At 39.2% G+C, this 22,298-nt stretch overlaps 2 protein-coding genes across 2 annotated transcripts in view; one reads left to right on the top strand and one right to left on the bottom strand.

Moving 5' to 3' along the window:
* The first annotated feature begins 1,071 nt into the window (after positions 1 to 1,071).
* On the top strand, positions 1,072 to 10,568 carry LOC110026682 (magnesium-chelatase subunit ChlH, chloroplastic). The gene is given in 5 exon segments (XM_020727763.1): positions 1,072 to 2,572; positions 2,726 to 2,808; positions 7,722 to 9,524; positions 9,589 to 10,103; positions 10,105 to 10,568. Coding segments are annotated over 5 exon segments (4,140 nt in total). The 5' UTR covers positions 1,072 to 1,161; the 3' UTR covers positions 10,433 to 10,568.
* A 3,941-nt stretch (positions 10,569 to 14,509) lies between these two features.
* LOC110032801 (mannosyl-oligosaccharide glucosidase GCS1) overlaps positions 14,510 to 22,298 on the bottom strand; it is a 56,035-nt gene continuing 48,246 nt past the window's right edge. Inside the window, exons 17-22 of the mRNA XM_020736560.1 lie at positions 17,787 to 17,843; positions 17,368 to 17,514; positions 17,205 to 17,296; positions 16,043 to 16,152; positions 15,857 to 15,920; positions 14,510 to 14,709 (exon numbers count right to left, since the gene is read on the bottom strand). Of these exons, the coding sequence (XP_020592219.1) occupies positions 14,547 to 14,709; positions 15,857 to 15,920; positions 16,043 to 16,152; positions 17,205 to 17,296; positions 17,368 to 17,514; positions 17,787 to 17,843 (633 nt within the window). The 3' untranslated portion in view covers positions 14,510 to 14,546. The remainder of the gene's footprint in view (positions 14,710 to 15,856; positions 15,921 to 16,042; positions 16,153 to 17,204; positions 17,297 to 17,367; positions 17,515 to 17,786; positions 17,844 to 22,298) is intronic.

The following is a 22,298-nucleotide window of genomic DNA, read 5'->3' as shown; positions in this document are numbered from 1 at the left end:
ATATATATATATATATATACATATTATTTGCTCAGGAATAAATGTATTAATTTTAATTTTAAATTTTTTAAAAATATATTAATGTGCAAGTCACATATTGTTTAAGCACGTAAAATGCACGGAAAGTGTACAACAGCTATCACAAGTCATTGAACAATAACTGTGCACGGAAATTCCTAATTACATCTTAGCCCCAAGTCTATAAAGGAACTACAAGATGTTGCCGATGCATATGTCCAAGTGCATAAGCATAAGGGTCCTTTTCTAGGATCTTAATAGAGTGAGTCACAAAGTTGGCCCTATCTTGAGCATCTGATTGGGTTAACTCTCATCACTACGAACGCCGAACGTTAACCTAAGCCTATGCTAGGAACAATCCTACAAGATCTAATAATAATATTATAACTCACATTATTCATCCGGGCAAATACAAGTAATGTTCATTTCCCTATCATCACCCTCAAATTCAACTAAGGGTCGTCTGGTTACCACCACCGAAATGCAAACTCATGAGACCTAAACATATATGGTGCAACAAGATACATGATCATACTTGGAAAAATAAGACCCAACATGCATAAACACAAAGAAGCAATGCATAAAATGTATGATAAAGAATATGCCTAACAACAATGGCACCATGTCATGTACTCTCGGAAGAGGATAAAATCAAGAAAGATGCATGCAGATGAGCAATCAAGAGCTTTCAAGGAAGGTGAAAATCCTGAAAGGTCAAACTTAAAAGTGCAAATAACATGAAAAATAACTTAAGAACGCATGCATGCAAGACTAAAGGAATTGTGATATGCATGTAAATTTCTCTAAATTTAAAAGTTATTTTTTACCTTGCTAGGTAGAGAAGCAGCTGAAAATATCATAATCGTTCTTCATTCCAAGCCACAAAACTAAAGCTTTTTCCCGCCCCGAAAAGGAACGAAGGCTACTTACTATCCTCCGCCTTCCACTCAGACGCTCAAAAAATCCCAACGCACCAATACCAAAGCTCCACCTGGCCCCACCCCTCCCCGAACTCAGATAAGCTCACCGTCGCTCTTTCCCCAGCCACGTGTCAAACCTCCCACCAAACATATCGATCACCTCTCAATTCCTTTCCTCTGCTTCTATACATCCCCCAATCTTCCACAGTCCCTTTCTACAGCAATGGCGTCCCTCGCCTTCACTCCCTTCACTCTCCACATCTCCAAAACAGAACACTTCTCCCCCCTCTCCCACATCAAATCCTCCTCCCTTCCCCACCTAACCCAACCCCCACCAAGAAGCTGCTCATGCACCGCCACCGTCGCCGGCAACGGCCTCTTCACCCAAACCAAGCCCGAAGTTCGCCGGATACTTCCAGACCCCAACTCCGGCGAGGATTTCCTGCGGCTTCCCCGGGTCAAAATAGTCTACGTCGTGCTCGAAGCGCAGTACCAATCCTCCCTCTCCTCCGCCGTCCGTTCCCTCAATGCCTCCCGCCGCCACGCCTCCTACGAGATCGTCGGCTACCTCGTCGAGGAGCTCCGCGACGAGACCACCTACCGCACGTTCTGCGACGACCTCGCCGCTGCCAACATCTTCATCGGCTCCCTCATCTTTGTCGAGGAGCTGGCCCTCAAGGTGAAGGAGGCGGTGGAGAAGGAGCGGGACCGCATGGACGCAGTCATTGTCTTCCCGTCCATGCCTGAAGTCATGAGGCTCAACAAGCTCGGATCCTTCAGCATGTCTCAGCTGGGCCAGTCCAAGAGCCCCTTCTTCCAGCTCTTCAAGAGGAAGAAGCAGGGAGGGGGCGCAGGGTTCGCTGAGAGCATGCTGAAGCTCGTCCGCACCCTCCCTAAGGTCCTCAAATACCTGCCCAGCGACAAGGCGCAGGACGCCAGGCTCTACATCCTCAGTCTCCAGTTCTGGCTTGGCGGCTCGCCAGAGAATTTGGAGAATTTCGTCAAGATGATCGCCGGCTCCTATGTCCCGGAGCTCAGGAAGGTGAAGATTCAATACGCCGATCCGGTGCTGTACCTTGACAGCGGAATCTGGCATCCGATGGCTCCGGCGATGTATGACGATGCGAAGGAGTACTTGAACTGGTATGGAACGAGAAGGGATCTTAAGGCCGAGGCGAGGGATCCGAAAGCTCCGGTGATCGCACTGGTGTTACAGAGGAGCCACATCGTGACGGGAGACGATGGGCATTATGTGGCGGTGATAATGGAGTTGGAGGCAAGGGGGGCGAGAGTGATACCGATATTTGCAGGGGGGCTGGATTTCTCGGGGCCGGTGGAGAGGTATCTGATAAATCCGGTGAATGGGAAGCCGTTTGTGCACGCGGTGGTTTCGTTGACGGGATTCGCGCTGGTGGGAGGGCCGGCGAGGCAGGATCATCCGAAGGCGGTGGAGGCGTTGAGGAAGCTGGATGTGCCGTATATGGTGGCGTTGCCGCTGGTGTTCCAGACGACGGAGGAGTGGCTTAATAGCACCTTGGGTTTGCATCCCATTCAGGTTGCCTTGCAGGTGGCGTTGCCGGAGCTCGACGGAGGGATGGAGCCGATTGTGTTTTCCGGCAGAGATGCCAGAACAGGTTCGTTCGTTTTTATATATTCGCCTCCAGCAGCTTTACTGCATACATACAATATAAATTAAAACATTCGAAGTAATTGGGATGATGATATCTGAACTAGTTTTATATAAAATTTTAAAGGGAAAAACAAAATTTTAATATGCTAATTAACAGGGAAGTCACATGCTTTGCATAAGAGAGTGGAGCAGCTTTGTACGAGAGCTATAAGATGGGCGCAGCTCAAGAGCAAATCAAAGGTAACTAGAGTCATCTCTATGCTCATTCTTAAAACTTTCAACTTAAGATAATGCAGCTTGATGAGATGAAAATTATGATACTTATATGGAAAATTTACATACATACCATACAATTCTACCATACAATTCTTATGTATTTACATATCTAACACCTAAAATTTGATACGTACACTTACAACACGGTTTCATAAAAATATGCATTAAAATGTGTATTTCACTTTCAAAAAGATAGTGATGGTAGTTAGGGGTGCAAATGAGACGAGTCGGCTTGAGCACGGCTTGTTAACGAGCTCATGAGCTGAGTTTTACCGAGCCACGAGCTTGAGCTCAAATTTGAGCTCGTATATTAAACAAGCTAGAGCTTGGATTGTCCCGGCTCGGCTCGTGGGCTTGCGAACCGGCTCGATTAGCTTGCTACTAGTCATTTCAAAACATTTTCCGATGAGCTCCCACCGCTGTCTCCTTCGGCCATCAATACCTTCTCCAACGAGCTCCGACAAAAATGGAGTTAGTTCGAGCTCACGAGCCAACTGCTACCAACACGAGTCGAGCTCAAGCTTGCCATTCGAGCTCGAGCTAAGAGTTTGCCAGACAAGCTGACCTCGAACTGGCATGACTTGAGCTCGACTTGACTAGTTTTGCACCTCTAATGTTAGTATTTTCGATATGATGTTGCATGCACATAAATATGAATGTTAAATTGTTAGACCTATAAATATATAAGAACAGTGTGGCAGGTATGTAAATGCCCGCCTCTACTTATATATTGAAGTTCACATCGACTTATTCAAAACCTTAGTTTACATCATTTAATAGGTCAAACATATTCTAAACTTTTATGCTTATAATCAAAGCAACTCTAATTACAATGCATCTAATATGATTAAGACTGTTCAATTTGAAGTTCGTTAAGATACTCTTGAGATTTGGGTGTTCAAATGTTTTAGAGATAAGAATTTAAATATTTTTCTTAAAATTCATAAATATATCAAATTCTTGCACATTTAAGAGGAGAGTTCTCAGTAATAGTTTTGATAGTCAAAGATAATTATAGAGCTCTACTTGTCGTCAGTCGATGTTAGTTGTTGGCTAACATCAATGTTTATCATCACCCCACATTAATGGTGGTCATCCTCACTACTACTTGCTCCAAATCAATAATTATTGTCATAATATTTGATATCTATCTTTTCAATTGTTGAATATTCCCTTCTATAAGAAGATGAATCAAGGATAATTCTCGCCTTTGTTGTGCTCGAAGACATAAATTATTAGTGGGAATAACATGAAAAATCTCAAAGGGTCAGATTTGAGCAATCAAATAGATTTTATTACTCAAACATGTCTCGACATCTATTGCCCGACACAAATCAAACTATATGATATAAATCAATCATCAATATAACACCCATCTTTGAATTTCTAAATTTCTTGCTTATGAGAAAGGTGGTCAAACTTATCAACCTTCGTTACTCGACTTCTAATGTTTCTTATTGATCACCATTTGATGCTTTCAAATAAGAGGAATCAAAGATAGATGATGACACTATCACATTATTATGATTAATCACCTTATATAACCTATTGAATAGTTAATAAAAATTATATCATAGTTAATCACAACTGAATTATACATTTATACAACAATTAAATTGATAATTGCTAATTAGTGATATAGCAAAATAAGTGTGATAATTAGTAAAGGTGATGGAGAAGCTCAAAAAAGTGGTACTTATAATTTAAAATATTGATGTTCAAGTTAAGTAATTGATGTAAAATTTTCTCTAAAAATGATGGTGGGTCATTAAAGTGTGGATGCCAATTTAAATGGAAGATATTTTTTTAATATTTAAAATTACACAAAATTTTAATAACATGTAAATAAATTACTCTTTTCTTAACTATGTAAAAATTCTAATCAAGATTAATTTTTTAAACATACTCATGCCTTTCTGTATATTAAAAATTTGTGAATATTTACAAGCAATATTTATTGGTGCAATAAATTATATAGGGTAGTTTACTTATGTAGAACATAATTCTTATGTATTTAACATATCTCTCACCTAAACTTCTATATTTACATACTCAGCAGTTTGGTGCTATCAACTTACTCATAAAATGTGCATTTGAATTTTGAAAAAAATAGTAATCATACGGCTTCAACAAATTTCTAACATCCAACATGAATTTTGAGATATTGCATGAATCTCGAGACAAATTTTTTAAGCAAAGGACGTTCAAACTTCGATTTAAAGTCATCAGGAGCTTCAATTTGAGCAAACTTACAGTCAAATTGAGTTGAATCAAGTTCTGATCAAGCCAATAAACCACTTTTGGAAGCTTTTCAAACATAATTGGAAGGTCACAAAGGAGTGTCAAATATGACGTGCTTATAGTCAAATTGAGCGTTAAAGAACTCAAGATTACTCAATTCCAATTCCGACATTATTAAAACAGTCAAATGTCCATCAAACACCGTCTGATCGAGGGGATCTCTCACGATCGTCCAATCAAGAGTATTTTGGATTAATGTCTTATTTGCAATTTAGACTCTATCAATAGAGCCCCAAGCTCCTCATGAGAGAGGACAAAACGCCAAAACAAGAGAGAGAGAGAGAGGGAGCAGAGCCTTCATAAGAGGAAGCTGCAACTTAGCCTCTTACATCGTTGTCTCAGGCCGCCCCAGCCTTCTGACAATCGCCGCCTTTGGGTCGCTTTCGTTTCCTTCCGACTGTCATCGCTTCCCCACCCACTCCCGCCCAGGGTTGTTCCCGCCGCTTCAAAACCCCCGCCGTCTCATATCGCCGCCACCTCCGCCTTCCGGCCATCGCAGCTTTCAGGTCGTCGACTTCTTAAGCCGTCGTTTTCGGGCCTCCGCCCTTGCTTTCGAGCCGCCGACGTCTCCGGCTGTGGCCGCCTTTGATTCGCCGCTGCTTTAGAGCTGCAAACATCTCTGTTCGTTGCCACCTTTAGACCGCAACCGCCACCATCAGGTCTTCGTGCTGCAGTCGCCTTTGGGTAGCCACAGTCTCCTTCGGTCGTCAACTCCTTTCGACTGTCATCGACGCCTTCGGGCCACCACCGTCTCCTTCCTGCATTCACCACCTTCTGGCGATCGTCGTCTCCTTCCGAAAATCGCCGCCTCCCGTCCCTTATCGTCTGGGGCCACCGTCGACTTTCAGGTTGTTAACGTCTCCGGTCGTAGTCATCGCTGCCTTCTGGCCGTGGTTGCTTTCGGGCCGCCAACTTCTCTGGTCGCTGCTGCCTTTGAGCCGCAACCATTTCTTTCTAGCCATTGTCGACTTCCGGTCGTCGCCACATTCGGGCTGCCACTGTCGTCGTCTCCTTCCTATCGTCATTGCCTCCAACCACTGTCGCAGCCTTTGGGCCGCCGTCGTCTCCATCTACCATCGCCGCCCTTTGGCTGCCGCCACCGTCTCAGATATTCACCACCATCTCAGGCTATCGCCGCCTACCGGCAGTCGCCGTCGTCTCAGGCCATCACAGCCTTCCGGCAGTCTCTGCCTCCGCCTTCCGACCGCCGCAGTTTTAAGCCAACGTCGCCTTCCAACCACCGTCGTCTCAGGCCGTCTCTGCCTTCAAAATCCATCTCCAACCACCATTGTCTCTTGACCACCGCAGTTTCAGGCCGTCGTCACCTTCCGATCGCCGCCTACGTAATCCAGCCGCCGCCTACGTAATCCAGCCCCCGCCGCTGCCTCAGGCCACTTTTGATTACTACCACCTTCAATTGTCGCCCATCCAACCAACTCATGCCCCCACGGCCTATGGACATCATCACAGCTCGTCGCTACAACTTACATAACCAATTACAACTTACATGGTTCATAGATCGTGCAACTCTTGACTCCGGTCTCTGAGTCTTGCGGACACCGTCACAGTTCGTCACTGCGTCCCACGTGACAAACTACAACCTACATGGTTCATAGCTCGTTCACTTCCTGACTCCAACTGCGTGGCTTAAGGACATCATCACAGCTTGCCAATATACCCTACTTGATCAACTACGATCTACGTGGTTCATAACTCATGTAACTTTCAACTTCGACCCCCGCTGCCTACGAACGCTGTCATAGCTTGTCCCTACGGCTTACCCGACCAATTACAATTTACATTGTTGACAGCCCGTACGGCACCTTACTCTGGCCTCTGCAAACTATGGAAGTCATCACAGCTCACCACTACATCTCATGTGACAAACTACAACTTACGTGATTCACAGCTTTTGCAGCATCCTACCACAATAGCAATGACCAACTGAAGCTCCTGAGATAACCATCTGCAGCCTGCATGACCAACCACTATCATGGATTTCAAATAATTTCAATCCAAAAAGCTAGTGCTACAAGCACCGTGTACAACATTTACAACAAATTATTCTCTCCATAGCAACTAACTACAGCTCTTGCAACCTACTTTCATTGAGAAATGCACTCATTACAACTAAACTACGACTACTATCGACAAACCACTACTATACATTTACAACAATTATCCTTATAACTTCATCTTCCCTAAATCAAGAGAAGAGTGAGTCAATATGCTCAAAATTACAGTGGATATCTCGTGGTTTTTTTTTTTCTTCAGGGTTTTCTACATAAAAACTTCTGGTGTCGCTACTGATTTCTTACTTCTATTTGAGTGTGTGCTAGGTTTTTGTACTTAGTAAGACGATAATCATTTATTCTGCCACTGTGAATTTTCTAGCATAAATCGAGTAATAGTACTATTTTGATGGATATTAAAGATTTAAATATTATTTGTGCAAATATGAATCTTTGCAAATATGAATCTTTAAGAGTGAGATATGTAAATATATAATAATTGTGTGCCATGTATGTATATGCTCCAATTTTATAACGAACTAAATCTCTTCTGCACCTTACCAGGAAGAGAAGAAAATCGCAATCACGGTTTTCAGCTTTCCACCGGATAAGGGGAACGTGGGCACCGCGGCTTATCTCAACGTCTTCTCCTCCATCTTCTCCGTTCTCATCGACCTCAAGAAAGACGGATACAACGTCGGCGATCTCCCGGCCACCGCCGAAAACCTAATTGAAAGCATCATCCACGACAAAGAGGCGAAGTACAGCAGCCCTAACCTCAACGTCGCCTACCGGATGAGCGTCCGCGAGTACAAATCCCTCACTCCCTACGCCGCCGCCTTAGAAGACAGCTGGGGAAAGCCCCCCGGAAACCTAAATTCCGACGGCGAAAACCTCCTCGTCTACGGTAAGCAATACGGCAACGTGTTCATTGGCGTTCAACCTACTTTCGGCTACGAAGGAGACCCGATGCGTCTTCTCTTCTCGAAATCAGCCAGCCCTCACCATGGCTTCGCGGCCTACTACTCCTTCGTGGAGAAGATTTTTGGAGCCGACGCTGTGCTTCATTTTGGCACTCATGGATCGCTGGAGTTCATGCCGGGAAAGCAGGTGGGAATGAGTGATGTTTGTTATCCTGATAGCCTGATTGGAAACATACCTAATATATATTACTACGCCGCGAACAATCCGTCGGAAGCCACTATTGCTAAGCGAAGAAGCTACGCTAATACGATAAGCTACTTGACTCCGCCGGCGGAGAACGCCGGGCTTTATAAGGGTTTGAAACAGCTGTCGGAGCTCATCTCCTCTTACCAGTCCCTCAAGGACACTGGACGAGGATCGCAGATTGTTAATTCAATAATCAGTACCGCCAAGCAGTGTAATCTGGACAAGGATGTGACATTGCCGGAGGAAGGAGTAGAGCTCTTACCGAAAGAGAGAGATCTTGTGGTCGGAAAGGTTTATTCGAAGATAATGGAGATCGAGTCTCGCTTGCTTCCTTGCGGGCTTCATGTGATCGGAGAGCCACCGTCGGCGATTGAGGCGGTGGCCACGCTAGTCAATATAGCAGCGCTGGATCGACCTGAAGACGATATATTTTCCCTGCCGGGAATTTTAGCAGAGACTGTAGGAAGAGATATTGAAGATGTGTACAGGGGAAGCGATAGAGGAATCTTAGCTGATGTCGAGCTTCTGAGACAGATAACGGAGGCCTCGCGAGGAGCCATTACTGCTTTCGTGGAAAAAACAACGAATAAGAAAGGGCAAGTGGTTGATGTGGCCGAGAAGCTTACCTCAATGTTTGGATTTGCTCTTGTTGAGCCATGGATTCAGTACTTATCGAAGACAAAATTCTTGAGAGCGGACAGGGAGAAGCTGAGGAATCTGTTCCAGTTTCTAGGCGAGTGCTTGAATCTTGTGGTAGCCGATAATGAATTAGGAAGCTTGAAAATGGCTTTAAAAGGAAGCTATGTTGAGCCTGGGCCTGGTGGAGATCCTATAAGAAATCCGAAGGTGTTGCCGACGGGAAAGAACATTCACGCGCTGGATCCGCAGGCGATTCCCACGGCGGCGGCAATGCAGAGCGCGAAAGTGGTGGTGGATAGGCTGTTGGAGAGGCAGAAGGTTGACAATGGCGGAAAGTATCCGGAGACAATCGCTCTGGTTTTGTGGGGGACGGATAACATCAAGACTTACGGAGAATCCCTTGCTCAGGTGCTGTGGATGATCGGAGTACGACCGGTTTCTGACACTTTCGGCCGCGTAAATCGAGTGGAACCAGTCAGCCTTGAAGAACTAGGCCGCCCTAGAATCGATGTAGTCGTCAATTGCTCCGGCGTCTTCCGAGATCTATTCATTAACCAGGTAAGTCACACTAAACCACCATACTAAACAAATTAACTAGAAATTTAACCTAATTTACCTGCAGATGAATCTACTGGATCGAGCAGTGAAAATGGTGGCGGAATTCGATGAACCAACGGAGCAAAACTACATTCGCAAGCACGCAATGGAGCAGGCGGCGGAACTAGGGGTGCCAGTCCGAGAAGCAGCCACCCGTGTATTCTCCAACGCATCCGGCTCCTACTCCTCCAACATCAACTTAGCAGTCGAGAACTCTTCCTGGAACGACGAGAACCAGCTTCAAGACATGTATCTAAGCCGCAAGTCCTTCGCCTTCGACTCCGACGCCCCCGGTGCGGGCATGATCGAGAAACGGAAGGTATTCGAAATGGCACTTCGCACAGCGGACGCCACATTCCAAAACCTAGATTCGTCGGAAATCTCCTTAACCGATGTCAGCCATTACTTCGACTCCGATCCGACGAATCTTGTACAGTCACTTCGCCGCGACGGGAAGAAACCTAGCGCGTACATCGCCGACACGACGACGGCGAACGCGCAGGTGAGGACGCTGGCGGAGACCGTAAGGCTCGATGCGAGGAAACCCGAAATGGTATGAGGGAATGATGGGGAGCGGGTATGAAGGGGTGAGGGAGATTGAGAAGCGGTTGACGAACACGGTGGGATGGAGCGCGACGTCGGGACAGGTGGATAACTGGGTTTACGAGGAGGCGAATAGCACCTTCATAAAGGACGAGGAGATGCTGAAGAGGTTGATGGATACAAACCCTAACTCGTTCAGGAAGATGGTGCAGACATTCTTGGAGGCGAGCGGGAGAGGGTATTGGGACACTTCCGAGGAGAATTTGGAGAAGCTGAGGCAGCTATATATGGATGTGGAAGATAAGATTGAGGGGATTGAGCGCTAAAATAAGATTTGAGGTGGACTGATTTGCATATTTGATTTATGTTTTATGAGGTATGTGAGATTTATGATTTGGTAATTATTGTTGTTTGGAAAAATTAATGATGGTAGGATAATGTAAGGCTGCAAGGGTTTATATATATAAATGCAATGATGGTATAATTAGGGGTGTAAACGAGTGTTCGGTTCTTTTATATTTCGAGCTCAAAAAGTGTGTTCGTGTTCGGCACGTTTGCTTAACGAGCCGAACACGAGTCATTCACGAACAAAGAGTCGTTTTGATAACCCTAATCAGATAGTCGTAAGATTATAAGGATTGAGACTAAATTTAAAAAATATTGTTTATATTAAAACATCATTTGAATCTAGTTCAATAACTTTTATTAATTAAATTGAAATAATTTTATTAATAAATTAATAGGAAAAAATGGTTTTGAAAAATAGTAGTATTATAATATAATATATTTTAATTATAAAAGATATCTTTTATATTGATGATAAAAAATTTGAAAAAAGAGTCATTGTAAATGTGTGGAGTTTAAATGGGATTTTTTTTTCTAGTTGTCTTGGTGCTTTGTTAGGGTTTCTTTCTTCTCAGCACCTTTTTCTCTCTATGCTCCTCTTAAAACTTAGCCGCCTCTGATAAACTCTTTCCTAATCCCTACTAAGGGGCATTGGCCTTGGCCCTCAACACATGGATTTAGCTCCTCCCTTCTATTTTCGGCTCACCTCCCTCTACAAACTTGAAAGGGCTTTGCTCCTTAACATTTCCAACGCACCTTTAATCTATTTTACCTTCCTTCTATTGGTAAAACAGTTGTCTTTTATGATGAGGAAGTTGAGGAAGGCTCTAAACGTTGGAACCATGCACGTGTGGGCTATGCTATGGACAAAAGTCATTTTTACGACAACCTATTGCAAACTATTTTCAAATTTTGGAAACTTAAAGGTCTGGTCGATCTTATCTCTCTCTACGAAGGGGTTTTCTCTTTTAACTTTACTTGCTTGGAAGAACTTGATATGGTGTTAGATAGCGGTTCATGGTTTATTTCTAGAAAACTTTTCATATTTAAGTGATGGTCATCAGATTTTCAGTCTATCAAGGAAGATTTCAAGAAGCATATTTGGGTTAAACTCCCTAACCTTTCATTGTGTTGCTGGACAAAGAATGACATTTCTAAGATTGTTAGCTCTATTGGAGGACCTTTAATAGTGGATTCGCTAACTGCCAAGGGCACACGTCTCATTTTTGCAAAGGTTAGCATCCTAATGAATACCCAATCCATTCTCCTTGATTCATTCAATATTAACATCAAAGGTAAAGATGTGTTACAACTTATTATTTACGAATGAAGGCCCCTACATTGTATCTGTTGTGATATATTGTACCTGTTGTGATAAATTTGACCATGAACCCACTGCATGTCATAATTCCCATTATAAAAATCAAGCAATGTTGCTCCCATTCTTAGACGCGAAAGTCATTCCATAAATTTTGTTTCTCTCAAAAACAAATCACTCTACCTCCCGTTCCACTTCCTCTGTTGTCACTACCTAATCCCAATCTTGACCTAAATGCTCCTCTCTTGCTATTCTTAATCCTCCTTCCTTTCAACTCCCTCTTTCCCCTGAACCTAACACTGACCCAAATGTTATAGCTCCAAACTCTCATTCTCTAGCCTTAAATGCATATATTAAAACCTCCCTAACACCTTGCTTAGTTAAACTCATCCAATATCCCCTCCTCCTCTAAACAACCCATGAACCAACCCTTCTAGCCCTCCTCCCTCCACGACCCTATCCACCACTTCTAAATCTAGAAATGACTGGCAAAAAGAAGGGCCCCCTCCAACTGAATAACTTTTTTTACATTTTATCCTAACATGGTTTCTTGTAATGTTAGAGGATTTTGCAATCCAACTAGAATTAATGAATGCATAAAGTTATTAAGACTCATAAATTAGATTTTATTTGTTTTCTAGAGACATAACTCAACTCTGATTCTCTCCTTGCTCATATGATCTCCAAACAATACACTATCTTCCAACATGAGAAAGAAATGAACATTTTCCTCATCTCTCCAAATGGTAAAATCTAGATAAAATTGAATTATGACAACAATGCTTTTAATTTGCTGGAGGTTCAATCCCAACTATGCCAAAAGCTTAATGCTCAAAAGTTGATATAAGAAAAATTGGCCAAGCTCATAAGTATACATATCAAGTAATGTATAGATTTTTTTTTGAGTTCGCGTATAAATTCAACGAGAAAATGATTAAAAAGAAATTTGGATAGGTGAATCACTAGTTTACTAATCTACAAAATGTAGTTTGATGTGATCACAATTGCAAGAATAAAATCCTGCAATCCTATGTAAAAACAATAAGCAAATCAAACAACATGATCGGGGACAACTAGAAGCCTGAGTTTGTAGTGTCGTTCAAAGGGATGATGCTTATACTTCCGTGGCTCAAACATAATGCATTTTCATGTTTCTCTTAAGATTTCCTCTATGTGCTAGTTCCCGACCAGGGAAAAAGTTCATCTAAACTTATGCCCATTTCATTAGAAGCGTAGGAAACTATATTACAATTAAGTAGAGCTTAACCATGCTGTTTTAGCTTTCTTTTTTCTCTTTTTATTATTTTAAACTTGTTGATCATCTCAACCTTCCCTTATTTGAATAAACCTCTCCCGAATCAAATCAATGATTCGAAGAGGCGAGGAACCGAATAATAAATGACATACGACAAAGTGACAAACCTATGCAAGATATTTCCTTTCTCGTGTATAGAACTTCCGTGTTTTCGAATAATAATGATTATCATTACATCTCAATCAAATAGTTCAACAGGTCATTATCAGAACATGATATTTTCTGAATCCTTTCTGAGCGGATTCTACTACTTGATCTATGGAGCCTCATCGATCAACTAAACTTTTCTTGAAAATTTTAGTTTAAACCAAAAACAACATGAGGAATTAAAAAAAAAAAAAAAAAAAACTTTTTATAACTTCTTATTTTTCATTCTATTTTCAATGAATATATCATGCACTCAATCGCAACAGATGAATTCAACCAAAGCCAAAATAATATATCCTGATTTTTCTCAATTTGGGAGAATTCAAATTTTGACAAAAAAAAAAGGTCTATTAAAAGAATTTCAAACACTTCAAAAATTATTTTAAATTTACTCTGCACCTACGAATCTAAAATCCGAGCCATTCAATATAGCTATGATGAATAATGAAAGGCCATCTACATACATGCAGAGGTGTATAAGAGCCGAACACGAGTTAGCCTAAGCTCAATTCGTGTTCAGCGCGTTAAAAAATATTATTATCCATGTTCGACTCATTTATATTTCGAACAAAAAAAATTGTGAGTGTGTTCGACTCGTTTATTTAGTGAGCCGAACACGGGCTGCTCGCGAACAAATAGTTATTTTGACAACCATAATTACAGAAGCGTAAAATGTTAAGAGCTAAGGCAACATTTAACTCTTATTGTTTATAATAAAATATCGTTAAAATATGATTCAACAGCGTGTGTGTGTGTGTGTGTGTGTGTGTCAACAGCGCGCGTGTGTGCGTGCGTGCGTTTGATGAGTTGTATTTTAAGCCAAAATGAGCCGAATACGAACGAACAAATCTTTTGTTCGTATTCAGCTCGTTTATAGATCAAGCACAAAAAAAAAATGTGTGTATGGCATGTTAACATAGCAAACAAATCGAATACTAGCCTCTTAACGAATCGAACACGAGTTGTTCGCGAACAACGAGCCGTTTTGACCGCCCTACATATGTACCACAGAATTAACGTGCATTTAAATATCCAACACCTAAATTTATTTATTAACTTTTTAAAAACCAAATGCATATTTTTATGCATAAGTTTACATCACCAAAGTATTACAAATGTCCATATCAAACTTTAGGCATTACATATATAAATTCATAAAAATTATGTGCTACTTATGCAAATTTCCAAAAATAAAAAATCATGATTAAAAAGGCAAGAAAAAACCAACAAATATGCAAAATCTCATTTACTCTCATTTATTAAATGAAAATCAACAAAAATAATTAAACAGCTTGAGTTAAAAAAATAAATTTAATTATTTATAATTTAGCTGAAAGCTTGGAAATTGCTCTGCCATTGCCAGAACAACAAGAGAAGTCCAACCAGTGAAGGGTCTTGTGCCTCTGCCCTTCCCTTTGCCTGCTTGATCATACTGTTCCCACAAATACCCAGTCTCATAATAGTTTTTCACAATATTTCTGAAATAAGATGAAAAAAAAAACATTAGGATTTACATAAATAGACATCAAAACATTAGGATTTACATCTTTTAACACTGAACTTTTGCTCCTCATATTAACCAAAACTCCGTTAACAAATCTCGTCAAATGCTCGACTCAACAGAATAAACCGATTAGAATCAGCAAAAAGTTAACTGGAATCAGGCGAAAAAGGAAATATTACGTGTTGATAACATACATAAATAGAAAAACACTAGGATTTACACATTTAACACTGAACATTTGCTACTTAAATTAACTAAAACTATGTTACCAAATCTAGTCAAATGCTCGACTCAACAGAATAAACCAATTAGAATCGGCAAAAAGTTAACTAGAATCAGGCGAAGGAGGAAATATTACGTGTCGATAACATACGTACGAATTTGATGGTATTGTTCGCCATAATGCCTCCAAATTCGCATCTATCCGCACGTACCATATACCACCAAATCCACATCTATCCGCACCTAATATTTCTTCTAGGCGAAGGGGCTAACTAGGATTAAGCAAATACATAGGCAATGATGCCTTTGGTAGGTGTTTGTTTTTATGGGCATTTACATACATACCATACAATTCTTATATATTTACATATCTAACACCTAACTTTCATATTTAGGTACATAAAACTTAACTCTTGGGCATCACATCAAAAATAGCACCGTTGCAAATTTTCTAAAAGCAAAATACACATTTTCATGCATACATTTTAATAAAAAGTGTTATAAATGTAAAAATCAAACTTTAGGTGTTGGATATGTAAATAAATAAAAAACATGTAGTATGTATGTAAATATCAAACTTTTCATGTATTTGCATATCACCACCCAACCTTCAATTTTTACATGTATGACCCCTTATCTTATACATAAAAAGGCATATTTAACATTCTAAAATTTACAATAATCGTATTTTTTATGTGATATGAAATATGTGAGCGGTATAAATGTAAAAAGCCAAGTTTAGGTACTAGATATGTAAATACATACAAATAGGTGGGGGTATATATGTAAATGCCCCTTTTCTATTTTATTTTTACTGCTATATATAAGTGAAAATTATGAGTTTAATATGTAGATTTTAATGTTTTACATGCTATATATGTATAGATATATATATGTACCTGATCAAATTAGATCTAAGATCTTTGTATAGTTCATGTGCTCTACTCCTGTATGGTCCATCAACTGCATGAAACAAAATTAGGAGAAAATTTAAGGGCCAAAACGCAATTTTTTTTTCCCACAAATAGATTATAATTTTGCAGATTTATCTATCAACTAAATAAATAAAATAAGTAAAAACAGACCTTTGGAGTAATGGTTTAGAGCTGCAAGAATCATGTAATTTAGATTTATCCAAATGGGGCCTCTCCAGTATGGTGGGTCATGCTCTGTGTTGCGTTTCATGTACAAGGAGCTGCATTAACCAAAAATTGCAAAGATTAAAATTTAACTTTCATAAATTTAATTTATATTATAAAACCTCGTGCTTATCAAGATTCATTTTTAAAATTAGATATAATATATTTCAAAAGAATTCATCTAACTTATAATCCAGCTTATCTACTTAAATTTAAGGGAATTACTAATGCTCGGCTTCAATGAATATTGTATGCACCTTCGATGCTCGATTTGACGAATGTTGGAGGGAGCTTCAATATGACGGTTTCAACTATGAGGTATAATTAAGACTATATGCATATTTATAATTTTCTAATTTTCGTGTTCTACTTTTTTCGAAATCGTGTTAAGCTCGGGTCGGATGCGGTGTTGAGGTGTCTCACGGACATGTTCGGTTCTGAAAAAAGTTCAGACAAGTGTTGGTGTCTAATATGTGTCCGACACCGGTACAATAAACTTTTAGAAGTGTTGGTACTACACACACACACATATGCCAACTTATCAATGTATACAAACGTGAATTTTGCAATTTAAAATACCACTTAATTCCTATGTATATACATGTCTAACACCTAAACTTTAATTTTTACATATATGCCAGAAAAGGTGTATTTCATTTTTCAAAAGTTAAAATAATGGTATTTCGATATGATATTAAAGAATTGAGTTTATAAATATAAAAATCAAACTCCAGGTGTTAGATATGTAAATACATATGAATTATGTGGTATATATGTAAATGCTCCATAATTAAAATAAGGCTAACAATGACACCGATTTTGCTTAACATGATCAAAATTTAACTGCCAACGAAAGCTAATAAATAACAAATATGAGGGGGCGATAAAGAAGAAAGATTTACATACATACCACTCAATTCTTAAGTATTTACATATCTAACACCTAAACTTCAATTTTTACATGCATGCCACCTTTCCCCATGCATGAAAAGGTGTGATTCACCTTTCAGAAGTTAGAATGGTGGGTATTTTTGATCTGATATGAAAGATTTGGGTGGTATAAATGTAAAAATTAAAGTTTAGATTTTATGTAAATGCTAGAACACACCTTGTTTTAGAAAGTGAACGAATTCCATAATCTGTCCACAAGATCGAACGGTTGGAAATAAGATCTAGCTGTCTTCCAAGAATCCAGGATTCCTGACCAATCAAAATAAATGTGAATAAGCAAGGGCTCACAGTTGGAAGAGAAAATTAATTTAGAATCTTACAGGTGGAATGATGTTCATTATAAAAGGGAAAAGGCTGATGTAGCCAATATGTGGAACTAATTGTAAATAGGATTTTTCTAATGTTTCTCGAAAAAGTTCTCGTTTCGCGCTGTTGCCGACGTTCACTTCGTGCCAGCGCAGGCGAACCTAGAAAATTATGAAGAAACCAATGAGCTCGAAGCGCACAATATTGAAATAGGAAGACGAAAAAAGCAAGAGTTGGTGCAAAATTTTAAATCATAAGAGGATAAATAATAAGAACTAAACATATGCATATAGTAGGAATCACTTTTTTTTAAAAAATTTGGCTTTTAAAAAAAAATATTTTCTTATAGTATAATAATAATATTATTATTATTATAGTTAAATTGAGTAATTTTTAAAAACACTAAAAACATTTACAGTTAGTCCTCGCATACCTTCTCCGTATGATTTCCATAATCAAAATAAGCTCCAGAAGCTTCATCCAAATGCAGCTGCCAAATAAACAAAGGAAGATTTACTTGCATACTATTCAGTTCTTATGTATTTACTTATCCAAAACGTAAAGTTTTTTACATATATACCACCTTATGTGATATGAGAGATTTCGGCGGTATAAATATAAAAAATGAAAGTTCAGGTGTTGGATATGTAAGTACATAAGAAATGGGCGGTATGTATGTAAATGCCGCATAAACAAAACAGTCAACTTCGTTTGTAAAAATGAAGGCAGATTTCCCTTGCTCGGACAGACTTTATATAAACATACACTGAAAAGTATACTTAAAAATGCAACCATTTGATCAACTGATAAACATGGTTTGTCAAACAAAACGGCATGCCAAAACAATAATGGGGGAGAAATAATATTCAAAAAAATTTTTGGCCAAAATAAGTGATTGGTGTCAGGATGATGCATGTGTAGCAGCAAGATATTAAGACAGTTTTTGGGCACTTATATGATGTTTCCTATGATTTATAAGCATACTGAAAATGATATATTTTAGGACACTTTTCTGCATAATTAAATGGCATTTTTGCTGTATTACACAATAGAACTCATAAAGAAGATCAATGAAATTACAAAATTGGCCAAAAAAAAAAAATGTCAAGGTTAATAAAAAAGCTGGAGGCAATGGATTACTAAAGCTTGCCCCACATTTATATACTAGAATGCAAATAAATAGAGTAAACGATTGAGTGAATAATGGAGGCCTTGAGAAAATCTACATTTATACCACTCAATTCTTATGTATTTACATATTTAACTGTGGAAATATGAGAATGTTTGATTCTTTGCATATTTACCTCTCATTTAGGCAGACCACCACCTCCAATCCTGGGGGATTTGATTTGGGTATCTTAGGAAACCTTTGATTGGTTAATTCCCTTCCTCTTTTATGTTTTTTTATTTTTTATTTAGAATTATTATATAATTTTTCTCTTAAAAATATACCCCCCCCCCCCCCCCCCCACACACACACACACATTAAACGCCCAAGGGCTAATTATATATATATATTCTCCTACATCAAACCCTAGCCACCTGACTTCCTTTCCCTGTGGCGGAACACTTCCCTCCAGCTGCACCCTGCTACGGGCTTCCTGGATTCTACCTGCAGGCTTCCCGAATCTCTCCCTACTACAGGTTGAAGGCCATCTTTCTTGGCGCAGGCCTCTCCTCCGACTGAATCTTCCTTCAGCAGTACCAAAAGCAGCGGTAGCCAGCAAAACCTGCTAATTTTTGTTCTTCCTTTCCTGCAGCAACCTTTAATTTAACTGCAGAAATTGCAGCAACTTCAACTCTCACCACTGCAGTCAACTAGGAGCAGCCCAAACACAGTTAGAGATAATGACAAAGTACAGAATGAAGACGTAAGTTCTACCCCAGAGATGAAGTCTGAGTTAGAGACCAGGGGTATTGCCCAGACAACTCCTGAACTCTTTAACTTTATTACGTCATAAAGTCAATGATCATAACTACCGTTTATGGTCCAAATCCGTGCTTAATACATTTTTGATAACGGGAAAGAGGAACATCTTAGGAGAGAGAGCATCATTTCTGAAATCACTGACCTAAACTACAACACATGGAAGAATTGAGACCATCTGGTTGCCTTGGTTAGACAACTCAATGGTTACTGAAGTGGGAGAGAGTTTGTTGCTATACAAAACTACCAAAGAAATTTGGAAGGCTGCAAGAGAAACATATTCCAACACCGAAAACACGATAGAGTTTGAGATCGAAACCAAGCTTCATGACCTCCTACAAGGAGAGCTGAGTGTCACCCAATATTTCAACATTTTGTCAAAGTACTGCCTACAATTGGATATGTTTGAGACACATGTGTGGAAATGCCCACAAAATGCTATGACATTTAAATCCATCACTGAGAAGGACCATCAAATTCCTAGTAGGACTAACTCAAGAATTGGATAAGGTGTGATGGAGGATCATGGGAACAAAGCCTCTTCAAGCTCCATGTGAATCATTTTCTGAAGTTGGGAAAGAAGAGAGCAAGAAGAAGCTGATGCTGATCGGAAATGGGGGCTCACCAAGCATTGAAAGTTCAGCTATGTACACCATAATTCTTCCCATGACTCAAAGGTCAAGAAAAACCATCCCACATGTGATTATTGCAAAAAGATTGAGCATATCAAATACAAATATTGGAAACTCTATGTAAAGTCTGCTGGACTGGAAACCTGGGCAGGCATGAAGGATCAAGAGAAAAAGGCAAACGCTGCTACCACAATCGAAGAATCGAATGAACTATTCACCAAGAAACAACTTGAAGTACCGAAGAAACTCCAAAGGTAATTCAAAGCAACACACGAACCTCGTGACATACCGAGGTAATATATCCTTCTACCATCTTGCAAGTAATGTGAGATTCAAAATCAAGATTAAAAATGCAGAAGCCTCTAATCATATGACTGGATACATCAATGTTCTAATTAACTATCATGGGGCTTCTACATTAGATCGATAAGACTTGCAGATGAATCACACTCAAATACTGTTGGGAAAGGAGATTTGGAGCTCTCTCAAGATATTACTCTTTCCTTTATCTTATATGTTTCATCATTTGAACTACAATTTGAATTCAATTAATAAACTTATGATATAAAATATACAACTAAATTTTTTGCAAGCTTTTGTGAATTTCAGGTGATGGGAAGGTGCTAAAATGCACTGCAACTTGTACCTACTCAAGAAAAGTCTCTCTAAACACGCAGCTAATCTTACATTCATGTCCCTCAAATTTATGAGTTTGTTGAGCCTATGTGTGTTGAAAAATAAGTCATGTTATGACATTGTCGTCTATGTCATCCTAGTTTCAATTATGTAGCTAAGTCGTATCCATCTTTGTTTCTCAATAAAAAATATAGTTTTTATCAATGTTAAACTTGTCATCATGTAAAACATACTAGAAATAGTTATATCACATGACTCAGTATAAACTCTCACATCCTTTTTCCTTTATCCACGGTAATATTTGGGGACCTTCAAATTTGAAAACCTAAGTAGGTCGGGAGGGTTTCTCATTTATTAACGATCATATTAGAACTACTTGGGCATTCTTGATGAAAAAAAATCCGAAACAACAAAAATCTTTCAAACCTTCCATGAGATGATACAAACTCAATTACAATGCAAAATTAAATTCTCAAAATTGATAATACAATAAAATGTTTCAACTCCATTCTTGGGTCCTATATTTTGAAAAAAAAAATAGAATCATCCATGTGAGTTCATGTATTGATACCCCCACAAAAATGAGATAGCAGAGAGAAAGAACAAACATTTACTTGAGGTACCCTGCTCAAGTATGATTTTTATCAAGTTCCAAAATATTTTTGGAGGGTACACAAATCATACTATCCCAAATATGATATTTAGGGGTAGAGTGCAAATGAACATCACTTTTGGGTCTACTTAATGACACATACATAGTAAACCCACCTACTCCTCTTCCCCAAAGTCCACAACAAAGAACTTTGAGTGTACACTGGGAGGATGAAAAACTAAACAGATGGAAGAAAACTTGCAAAAACAGAACTGTTCCAACCAAAGCCCGAGTACACATTTACATAAATTTTTAGTGAAGAGTCAAGTACTCATGAGTTATCGCCTTCTCTTCAGGTGATGATGATAACAAAAGTTGCACTAGATATCCAATTCATGAGTATGTAGCATATGTAGAGTTATTCTCAGTCTACAAAACATTTATATCTAATATTGATAATGCGTAGATTCCTAAATCCATTCATAAAGCTCTTGAAAATTTAGAATAGAGAAAATCAGTGGAAGAGGAGATTCGAGCACTAAAGCATAATGACACAAACTCTTACTAAACTTTCTCAAGATAAGAAGCCACTTGGAAGCAAATGAATGCTCAGAATAAAATGCAAAGTTGATGAGAATGCTGAGAGATTCAAAGCCAAACTTGTTGCTAAGGCTTCAAGCATGCCTATAAAATCGGCTACCGGGAAAGCTTCACATATGTTGTCAAACTAAATACCATCAGAGTTCTTCTTTCAATAGCAGTTTAAAAAAATGAAGACTGCATCAATTTGGCATAAAAAAAATCTTCCTGAATGGGAATCTGGAGGAAGAGATACACATGAAGATAACACGGAGCTTGAGAATGATTCCAACAAATACATTGTATGAAAACTTAAAAAATCTCTCTATAAGCTTAAACAATCACCAAGGGGAGTAGTTTGAAATGTTTGTTAAAACTATTAAATCCAATAAATATTCTCAAAGCAAGCTAATCACACATTGTTTATAAAAAACACTCAGAGAGATAAGATTGATACACTGTTCATATATGTAGATGATATAATTTTTACTAGTGATAATGAAGGAGAAATTCTTAAAATAAAAGAAGTGTTGGCCGCTGAATTTGAAATCAAAGACCTCGAAAACATGAGATTTTTTC

This window comes from Phalaenopsis equestris, unplaced genomic scaffold, assembly GCF_001263595.1.
Source record: "Phalaenopsis equestris unplaced genomic scaffold, ASM126359v1 Scaffold000002, whole genome shotgun sequence".
In the NCBI taxonomy this organism is placed as follows: domain Eukaryota; kingdom Viridiplantae; phylum Streptophyta; class Magnoliopsida; order Asparagales; family Orchidaceae; genus Phalaenopsis; species Phalaenopsis equestris.
Note: the sequence above shows the minus strand (reverse complement) of the source record. Positions and strands in the feature narration are given on the sequence as shown.